Here is a 10993-nt window from a genome sequence, read left to right as displayed (position 1 = left end):
GTAAGTGTGAATATAATAGAGAAGGCTAAATCATCAAATAATTTAATGATGCAGTGAAGTCACATTCCAAATGGAAAAAAAAGCAAAAACTGAGAACAAGAAATTAAAGGAATGGGACCCGCGGATAAGAGAGAAATGGGTGCTTGGTGTCGGTAAAAACTGGCTTCCACTTCCAAGTCAGTTTTTCAAGAGAGAGAGTGGAAACCAATTTTTCATTGCTGCAATGGTAGTTTCAAAATTGAAAAACTGAAAATTTCTTCAGTTGAAGGCACCCTAATAGACCAATCAAAATATTAGTAATAAAATAAATAAAATATTAAATGGAATAACTAGGCGACATCAACGACTATAGTAAAATCTGACTCTGAAAGGTAGAAGAAAAACTGGACACATAATGTTTCTGAAAATAATTGAGGAGATATGGCCATTTCACACATTGTTTTTGCTGAACCTAAACTCAGATTCTATCAAATTCTTTCTCAGAAAAATATACACTGTTTTTCCTTGGATCATGGCGGCATATGCGGCCTTGGTTTCTCTTATGCATATCATCGATACAATCGAGCATCACCATTCCCCTCCAATTTCTATCCACAAACAACAACTTGAATCTCTCACTCAAATTATTACCTTTTTGCAGGAATTTCTTGATGGTTATAAGTCCCCTGTTGCTGACGGAGATGAAGCTGATCCGCTGGAGATGCGTATCGCAGATGCCGCTTATGCGGCTGAAGATGCTATCGAATCTCATATTGTGGACGTGATTAAACTGGGTAGATCTACTTCCAACGAAGTCAGTTTCTTCTACGAAGATCTACAACAAGTGATAGAAGAAATGAATGTGATTAAGAAGGAAGCCATGGAGATTGCAGCCGAAGCTCAGCAGCAGAGAAAGGTCTCCTTGACTCATGCTGGCTCCTTGACATCCTCTTCCAATGTGAAGGAAAGCATGATGGTGGGCTTTGATGACGTGCAACTTCAACTCTTGGATTGGCTCACTGGAGGGAACTGTAAACGCCAATTCATCCCTATTGTAGGGATGGGCGGGATTGGTAAGACCACTCTTGCCAGACATATATTTGAGCATGCCCTCGTTAAGGAGAATTTTGATATTCGTGCGTGGACTACAATTTCTCAAACTTATAATGTTAGAGAAACACTTAGTCAAGTTCTTCACCAAGTAACCGGAAATTTGGGTAGTGATCTATCTGAGGAAGACTTAGGAGAAAAATTGTACAAGTATTTATTGTGTAGGAGCAGGTATCTCATAATATTGGATGATATGTGGAGTGTAGAGGTGTGGGAAAAGATGATGGTTTTCTTTCCTGATAAGAATGATGGGAGTCGAATAGTCGTAACAACTAGGCTCTCAAACTTGGCTACTGAGTTGACAAACTCCAACAGCATTGATATGAGATTTTTAGATGATGTTAGTAGCTGGAGTTTGTTCTCCGAAACTGTATTTGGGGGTGAGGGTTTTCCTCTTCAACTCGAGGAAATCGGAAAGAAAATCATGGGGAAGTGTAAGGGACTTCCTTTGTCGATTGTTGTGATTGGGGGTTTTTTGGCGAAGTCCGAACTTACACTGGAATACTGGGAGCACATAGAGGAAAACTTAAGCACAATAGTGAATTTTGAGAATGATGAATATTGCTTGAGAGTATTGAAACTGAGTTATGACCATTTGCCTGCCTATCTGAAGCCTTGTTTTTTGTACATGGGGATGTTTGGGGAAGATGAGAAAATTAGGGTCGCAGAACTCATGAGGCTATGGGTTTCTGAAGGCTTTCTTAAACCAATAATCAATAAAAGCTTGGAAACAATTGCGAATGAGTATCTGAAGGAGCTAGTCGATAGAAACCTCATTCTAGTTCATGAGTTGGGTAAACTTGGGAATATTAAGTTCTGCAGAATGCATGATTTACTGAGGGATCTATCATTTCAAGAAGCTGAAAAACAGAGGTTTTATTATGTGTTAGGGCAAGATTGTCCTCGAGGGATAAATAGCCAACGCCGCATTGTTATTCCCAGAAGCACTTCAGATAAGACAGTCAGGGATGCCTTGCAATTGTTATTCACTCGTTCTTTCATATGTCATTACGTTACAGTTCCTCAATTGCTAGATTTTAGATTTTTGAGGACATTGACTACATATAAGTGTATTGGTGAGTATTCAGAAGAAAATGTGTTTCAATCGGTGAACTTGAGGTACCTTTCGGTTGCAGTACTTCGTGAGGGGTTCCAAATCCCTTCTTCAATTAGTCTGCTCTGGAATCTACACACACTTATTGTTCTTTCTTTGCGTGAACTTACTGCACCAGTTGAAATTTGGAACATGCATCAGCTTAAGCATATCGAGTTCGCAGGTGGAGGAATGTATCTCCCAGATCCTCCGAGCGGTCATAGCGATGATATTGTTATCATGGAGAATCTGGAGACGCTCAAAGAAGTGGTTGATTTCAACTTGAATGAAGGAGTAGTCAAGAGAATTCCCAATATCAAGAAACTGTAGATAAGATACAAGGATAAAGTAATGGACAGAGTGAAGTGCCTCAGCTATCTTCAATGTCCGAGTAAGCTGGAAAGCTTGAGGTGCGATATTGAAGATGGAAGTGATGAGTATCTGCAGAGTATTAGCTTCCCGCACTCACTCAAGAAGCTGTATATTCGATGCGAAAACTTCCATTTGGAGGAAATTCTGGAAAAGATAGATTCATTACCACTTCTAGAGAAGCTCACACTGAGTTATGGGCAGTTTGCAACTCGCAGTTAGGAAATAGTTGAAGGCCAATTCCCGAGCCTCAAATACTTGAGTTTGTGGGAGTGTGGGGACATGGAATGTTGGACGTTAGAGGGCTACTGCTTGCCATGCCTTGAGCAACTTCATCTCTCGTACATGGGGTCGTTGGAGGAGTTCCCTTCAGAAATTGGAGAAATACCAACACTCAAATCAATTAGATTGTTCAATTGCAGTGAATCAATGGCTATGTCTTTGAAGAAGATAGTAGAGGAACAGGAGGAATTACAAGGGGACCCATCCATTCATGTTCTAGTTAGGTCATCCAACGTCAGCCAAGAACTGCAGAGCTTGGCAACTCCCAACTTTCTTGTAGTCGAATGGTAGTTTGTTGTGATGAGGAATTCAATTGTGGGAATACTAACTTGAGTGAGTAATTTTCAATATCTCTCTCTTCCTTCTTCTAAGGATCATGCTTTTCTTTTTTATTTTACTAATAAATTAATTTATCACAAATCTCACCTCACCACTCCACATATCATCCATCACAACTTAATATCTTGTCATCACTAACCCTGTCGGGCGGTGCAAGTCCAGATGAGGAAGCAGCCTTGTCGCTCTTGTTATTCTTCACGGCAGTTGCCTCCGCCATGATCGAATCAATTTCATTTCCCATCTTTTTCAAGTGGTTTATGAGCTGGAGTCTGGACTTGAACACAGCATACACAGCAGGATTGATGATGATCAGTATTCATCGAGTATTTTTTGTGAAAATGACAATACAGATCATTTTTAATAGTTGTGTTATCCAAAAAAGTGGCTTTTGCTTGATTGATTTTTCATTTTTCTAATGAGATCTATCTAGAAGAAAAAAGGAAAAAAGTAGATTATATTATAATATTTCCAAGAACACCATCAATTATGAAAGCAGAAGACATACTGTAGTTGCCGAATCCTAACAAATCCATTAAAGAAGTGAAATTGCTACCTTTATGTGAAGTAAAGTAAGATTATTGTAACATCCAACTCACCTAAAGGCTAAGAAAAAGAAAGAGCAAGCAAAGTTGTGCAATCAATTATTTTTCTTGTGCAAATGTTCTACTTTGTGTATGGTATTGTTGTGTGAAAATGGTATCCTTCTTATGAAAAGCAAAAAAGCAATAATTTGTGTATAGTATCTTCAAGAACACGATCAATAAAAGATTAGTGTGTTTATTTAAATAAATAGCTAAATAAACAAGATTAATGTGCGGTTTACATTGTATGAGTGACCTAGTTGATTGAATGGGCAACCAAGTATCTTGGAACAAAGAAACTAACTGTGAAAGATCAACATTCTTCATAAAAACATAGACATTGTTATCACTCTTCAAAACATCATCCACTCACATGCGAAACAAACTTCTAACAAATCAAAACAAGTTTCAAACTCCATTGCTTAAGAGGACCTCTTCAATATGAGAACACATTCTCATCCTCTTTTCTTCTTCAATCTGAATCATGAGAAAGATGCATCATCATGTTTCTGTCATCATCATCATCAACTCAAAACTTGAAAGCTTGAAACCCGATGATCGGCCAACAAAACACACATAACACCGGCTGTGAAATAACCAAAAATGAATAAAAACAGGATAAGATGCATGTAGCAAACAATAGTTAATTTAATTACTAGATGTATCTTATCATATAAAAACTAAATTTGGAAAGTTGTGACCAATAGCAAATTCAAGGGATGAAAGGCAGTACCTTATCCAAATCCACATCTTTAGGACTTAGCAATGCAGACAACTTGAAGGATGTTGTTTCCATATTCTTCTTGCTCCTCTCGTATCAATTCAACCGACTCCATTAGAGACTCTTTCACTTTTCCAGTAACCTCAATGAGTTCAAGAGTTGAAATGTCTCCAATATCATTTGGAATCCCATTGAGATCCCAACAAGAACGAAGCAGTAGCCGTTTGAGTTTGGGGAAATGACTACTTTCAGTTATCCAATTCTCAAACCCTGAACCTTCAATTAGAAGAACTTCCAACGCTGGGAATGCTTCTTGGCTTGTTTCCCATGTATCACCATCGATCCAAGTACAACTTTTTAGTTTAAGTACTTGTAGATTTGGCAATGTACCAACAACAATCATGTGGCTCCAAGGAAGTCTCAAATCAATCAAACTCAACTTTTTCAGCATGCTAGGATAAGAAATCTTGTAGTGCTTTGGCCGAGATCCAACCCAACGACCAGCATATACTTTCAAACTCTCGAGCCGGTGCAGATGCACCAAATCATTCAAACAAGCTGCATCTTCATGATGACGACCCCCAGAACAATCAATCTTCAACTTTTTAAGGTTTGGGATCTTTTTCAAGATCCTTTCTGTGCAACTCGAATGTGATATATAGGAAAGTGTTTGTAGGCTTCCTAGAGAGATAGTTGTTTCACTTGGATCCTCAAAATAGATTGTGCCGTGAAAGTGAACATGTCTTAATTGCGGCGTGTCCCAACTCAAAACAAGATAATCAACTACTCCAACACCGAGTATGCGTCGTCTTAAATTTCCGAGGATTAAGGTTTGCAGATTCTTAAGCATCGATAATCCCTTAGGAATAGATTGCATATAGTTAATAGCAAGGTATCTTAAATGAAATAACTCACATAGTTGATGCACTGATGGTGAGCTCTTCACGTCAGCAGGTACCGTATCCAACACCCTCAGCAACCTCACACCCTTGACAAAGTTCAGTTTCACTAAACGATATTTCGAGCATCTGATGGAATGGATGGTTGAATCATCATCGTCTGAAAGGTATCTGAGATGAGAAGAATCAAGGCTTACGCGGCGCTGATTCTTTATCCTTTCTCTAAAAGGCTTCTTTTTAACATGCTTATCCATCAGATTCAAGAAAAACTGACTTTCATGCGCTTTCCTTATGCACAAGTCCCTCATCAGATCATGGAGGCTGCAGCTTTTGATTCTGTTATCAGACTTCCTCTTTTTGACCAAAACAAGATTTCTCTTCATGAGTTCATCTAAACACTCTTCTGCCACCGCTTCACAGCTCTTGGAGTTGATTGAAAATTTCAGAAAGCCCTCAGCTACCCACAACCTCATGAGTTTCACAACCTTGATCTCATCATCTTCCGGAAAGGTAGCCATGTACAAGAAACATGGCCTCAAATATTGAGGTAATTCGACGTAGCTCAAAGATAGTATCTCCTCTATTTGGTCATGCTCTGTAGTTTTTGCAGACTTCACCTTTTCTGCAATCTCCTGCCATGAAGATGGATTCTTACTAACTGTGGATAGAAGCCCCGCAATCACCACAATCGCGAGGGGCAATCCTTTGCAGCTTGTCGCAATCTCCTCCCCAATAGTTTCTAAATTGGAAGGACATTCTTCATCTGCAAACACCTTATGCTTCAACAAATTCCAGCTCTGCTCTGCATTCAACAGGCTTATCTCATGAAGCCTGTTCGAAGGATCCGGATAAGAAGCCACCTCAAACAACCTCGTGGTTAGCACAACACGGCTTCCGTTGCCATCATCAGGAAATACCCTTCTGACGACATCCCATGCCTCACCACTCCACATATCATCCATCACAACTAAATATCTCCTCCCCATTAAAATTTTGTGCACTTTTTCATCATCACTTTTTCCCAATCTACCAGTGTCGTATTCTTTCAAGGACTCCAGAAGGCTAGAAAGAATTCTCTGTGCACTGTAATCTTGTGATATTGTGACCCAAACACGAATCACAAAATGGCCCACCGTTAATGGATCATCATAAACGTTCCTGGCAAGAGTAGTTTTGCCGATGCCACCCATCCCACAGATTGGGATGACTTGGAGTCGGGATGGCTCTCCACAGAGGCGATCCTTCACGTCTAACACATAATCTTCAAAACCAACCATGGAATATTTGTGGATGGATGGATCAGTTGATGATGAAGTAGGAGCAGCAGAAGTATCAGCACCACCACGTACAACGTCTTTGCTGCTGGAGCTATCCTTGATTTCCTTCACTTGTGCAGCAATCAATGCAATCTTCTGCATCACTCTTTGCATCTGCTGTTCTTGTTTTGCACTTCGATAGCATTCAGACTCCTCTTCCTCTTCCTCTTCCTCCTCCTTTTCATCATCGTCATCATCATGTAAACTAATCATATCACTAACCCTGTCGGCTGGTGCAAGTCCAGACGAGGAAGCAGCCGTGTCGCTGCTGTTATTCTTCATGTCGATCAAATCAAATTCATTCCCCATCTTTGTCAATTGTTTTATGGACTGGAGTTTGGACTCCTCGTCGTCTTCCTCTTGCTTCTCATCTTCATCATCATGTAAAGCAATCATTCCAGATGATGCAGAAGAATCACCTAGTTGCACTATGTCCTCTTCTATTGTGGAACTTTTATTCTTCTTCGAAAAAAGTTCCTTTCCTATTTTCTTCAAGTGGTGTTTAAACTTGAACTTGGTGAACTTTCCTGGCAAAAATTTCCACTTGTCAAACCTATGGTGTTCTGCACTTTCATCGCTAACCTGGTCGACCGGTGCAAGTTCGGATGAGGAGGCAGCAGCCGCGTCGCTGATATTCCTCATGGCGATCACCTCCGCCATGATCGAATCAATTTCATTTCTCTTCTTTTTCAAGTGGTTTATGAACTGGCGTTTGGACTTGAACATAGCATACTTGGCTGGTAAAAATCTCCACTTGTCTCTGAAACGAATGTGATCTCTATACCACTTTAAGAAGCCCATTAATTTTCCCACTTCAAGTCCTACGTCGCGAATTCGGGCTCTCAAAATGTTGTCTTCAGCTTTCTGGCGAAGAATATCTTCGCCACACTCCTTCAACATCTTTTCCAGCTTCAAAATAGTATCCTCGATCATAGAGTCCCGGTCGAGTTGATCATCGTGGAGTTCAGACTCTTGATCTGAAGACAAGAAAACCTTTTCCAAAACAAGATATTCTAAGATATCTTCTGCTTCATTTGCCGCTTCCCTCATCCGCTCTTCCAAACTCTTGAACTTGTCTGGAAATTTATCGAGGAAGTCTTGGAAGGGAGTAACATACTCAAGGAGAGATGTAATTTGTTGTTCTTCTTCAACAGAGATGGAATATAGATTGCTATTAAGGAATCGATCTATGGTGTTTGTGAGGGAGACAAGAGCAGCATAGGCCATCTCTGATGATGCAGGAAACTATTTGTTTTCTTATTCTTTCTTTTTTTAGTAAGAATAAACAACAGGATTATCTACATAGAGAAGAATAGAATGAAGAAGATAGTCAAAACAATCAAGCAAAGTAGTGCAATCGATTACTTTTTCGTGAAATTGTTCTACTTTTCCCAAAAGCCAAAAAGCATGTGGAATACAGATAATTTTCGTGGGTCACACCCACATTCTTTTTAACTAAAGAAAAAAAAGGAGATAAAAGAATTTAGTGAAATGTTTCCCTAGGCTAAGCCTCCAGACATAGACATAAATGTGTTATCACCGAACTGAGTAACCATATCATGTTTGTTTTGTGCTTTATGCTTGTTTATTATGAGTTATTATTATACGAGTACGAAGTCACGACTCGAGTTCTTAGTCGTTGGAGAACTCTCACTCGGTTCCAGTTCGAGTTTTCATATTGCTTATCCACTAAAATTAAATATGCATTTGAATCAAGAAAGATGATTATGGATCTCAAGCAACTTTTTGGCCTATAAATATGCAAATAAAGACTATCTTGAAACATTTTATTAATCCAAACTCATTAAGATGATGTTCCTGCTTCCCTCAGTTTCAACAATTTAGATTCCAACTGTAAAAAAGAATGCAAGTGGCTGGTCACTTTTATCTCATCCAGAAAAAAATATATCCTCCTTTAAGAGAAAAAAACAAAAGTAAAAATGAAGAAGATGAGTGTGTACGTGGTTTTCATTCTTAACACTTTTCTTTATTCCAGATATGTATTATCTCTTTTTTGCTAGGATCCAACAATTACATAGATAGCCTATTAGTCATTCAGAAATTTATTCCAAATATGCATTATCTTCTTTCGCTAGGATCCAATAATCACATGGGTGAGGGGCCATCTGTAAGAATGTGCCAGAAATTCATTTATTAAGTTTAAATAATTCAGTCTGAATGCGTATTTACTTTTCTTGACGTTGCTTCTCTCTCTAAAATAGTACTATCAATATCTACGGATCTTTTGAGACAAGAGCAGCATAAGCCATCTCACTGCCAAAAAAAAAGGGGGGGGGGGGGGGGGGGGGGAAATTTTATGAAGATTAACACAAGTGATGGTGTTGGTGTTCAGCTATCAAGAAGATAAAGAAAAATTAAGAGAGAAAGAAAATATTTTGCATGCAAAAATGGTCTATTTTTTATTTAAAAAAAAAAAACAAAAACAAAAAGCAAACTTGAAGAACTCGTATCATTATAATCGTGGGTCACGTTACTTATGTAATAGTACAAGTTCTCATGAATAAAAGTAACACTTACCGTGAATAAATATAATACTTTATAAGTATTACTATTTAATTGTAACAATAATTATTTTTTGTTACGACAATGATTACTTGACTAAATAGTTAAGAATATAAGTATTAATGAGTGAAAAATAACTAAAAGTAAAAGTTCTTATGAATAAAAGTAAACATTATTGTGAAGAAATGTAAATTTTCAAACCGATCGCATACTATGCGATCGGGTGTACCCAATAATTTGCGGAAAAGAAAATAAGAGAAAAAGTTATGGCGTTGACTCTTCATTTTTCTAGTATAATGCAAATTAAAAAAAGAAAAAAGAAAAAAAAAAGGTTGATTCGTCTAATACATTTCGAAGAACACAATCAACTATGAACCAAACTAAAAAAATCTAGCATAGTGTGCGCATATTGTCTTACTGATAAGTGGTTAATGCACAAGGCCTGATGTCCTGGGTTCGAATCCACCAATGCAGTTTTTAAATTTCTTTATTCACTTGTGTAAATTAAAAAATATATATCTAGCTAGCATAGTGACCATTAAAGCAAGTGAACATATAAAGTGCGAGGCACAACATAAATAAGGTGAAGAGCTAGAAAAACAGCTTTCTATCAATTTCAACCATCATCAAAGATATACAGCTAGAAATTTGACGATACCTTAGTCTTTTTATACGATATCTGAACTGCTAGCTCAAATGTGAACTTACCATATATAAGTGGAGCATGAATTTGAAATCCTTGACACCAACAAAAACACTCACAACTAAGCCAAGAATCACTCAGCATGCAAAATATCACAAAACAATCATACATCCACATTCCACACAAGCATCTACAAACGCAAACAATTCCAGTTGGGGCTTGAAGGTTGGGCTTCTATTTGGGCCGTTTCCTTTTAAATTTAGCTGGCCCAATTTCCTTTTATTTTTTTTTTGATTGGGCTGACGTATACAATAGCATTTGGGCCAGTTTTTATTTTTATTCGGCTGGACCCGATTTTGTTTTCTATTTAATTCATTGGGCTGGGCGTGTTGGGATTGAGCTCCCTTATTTAAAATTTAAAAATTTTAAAGATGTAAAATATTTTTCTTGCATCGCACGAATGGAAAATCTAGTTTGAATTAATTGGTAGTGGAAATTGATGCTTAAAATTTTACAACTAATTTATACTCCCTTCGTCCTTTAAATATTTTAAAAAGAATAAAAAAACAAAAAAAATACAAGAAGTTAAAGAAAAAGAAAATAAAGAAGATATAATTTATAAATAAACTTTTAATTTTATTACAATCACAAGTTTGCTATTCAATTTTGAATTTGATTTCCAATTGAAAGTTGAATCTTTAAGATAGATTTTTTAGAAATATGTTGCATTTTTTGTCATGCTTAAATAACTGCTCTCTTCCTTCTTCTTCTTCTTCTTCTTCTTCTTTTTTTTTAGGGAAATAACTGCTCTCTTCCTGGTACAACATTGAGCTTGTTTTTTCGACCATTTTTGTTGCTGAATTCCCTTGTGTTTCAATATGTTTAGGCGGATCCTGACATGTACTTCAGGATTTAAAAAAAGAAAAAAAGTCAATTAGATTCAAACAAAACAAAATATGACAACTTTCCCAACTTGCAATTTTTGTTTTTTTTTTTTTTCAAAATTCCATATTTTATATACCAACTTGTCGACTTGCATGTTGTTTTCTAAATTAATCTTGTACAAATCTACCCACTGTCTTCAACCTATTCGGAAATTTCAAAGGTGAATATCAACCAAGTTGAGCATCATTAATCA

The 10993-nt window shown here is 37.4% G+C and overlaps 2 protein-coding genes across 3 annotated transcripts in view; one reads left to right on the top strand and one right to left on the bottom strand.

Annotated features, from left to right (window-relative positions):
• Positions 1 to 511: 511 nt before the first annotated feature.
• LOC131015747 (putative late blight resistance protein homolog R1B-17) lies at positions 512 to 2512 on the top strand. Its single transcript, XM_057944169.1, has one exon. It carries the CDS (start codon positions 512 to 514, stop codon positions 2510 to 2512), a length of 2001 nt encoding a protein of 666 aa, XP_057800152.1.
• Positions 2513 to 3931: 1419 nt separating this feature from the next.
• The window catches only part of LOC131016784 (putative late blight resistance protein homolog R1A-3), a 32765-nt gene continuing 25703 nt past the window's right edge, over positions 3932 to 10993 (bottom strand). Inside the window, exons 2-3 of one of the 2 annotated variants that reach the window (XM_057945509.1) lie at positions 4487 to 7682; positions 3932 to 4339 (exon numbers count right to left, since the gene is read on the bottom strand). In XM_057945509.1, the coding sequence (XP_057801492.1) occupies positions 4506 to 7682 (3177 nt within the window). In that variant the 3' untranslated portion in view covers positions 3932 to 4339; positions 4487 to 4505. Of the gene's footprint in view, positions 4340 to 4486; positions 8619 to 10993 lie in introns of those variants that run through there. The other variant, XM_057945510.1, reaches the window with a different exon arrangement.

Source organism: Salvia miltiorrhiza, chromosome 3 (assembly GCF_028751815.1).
Source record: "Salvia miltiorrhiza cultivar Shanhuang (shh) chromosome 3, IMPLAD_Smil_shh, whole genome shotgun sequence".
Classification (NCBI taxonomy): domain Eukaryota; kingdom Viridiplantae; phylum Streptophyta; class Magnoliopsida; order Lamiales; family Lamiaceae; genus Salvia; species Salvia miltiorrhiza.
Note: the sequence above shows the minus strand (reverse complement) of the source record. Positions and strands in the feature narration are given on the sequence as shown.

Coding starts and splice junctions, on each gene's coding strand:
- LOC131015747 (XM_057944169.1), top strand. CDS start 512: ATGGCGGCATATGCGGCCTTGGTTTCTCTTATGCATATCATCGATACA.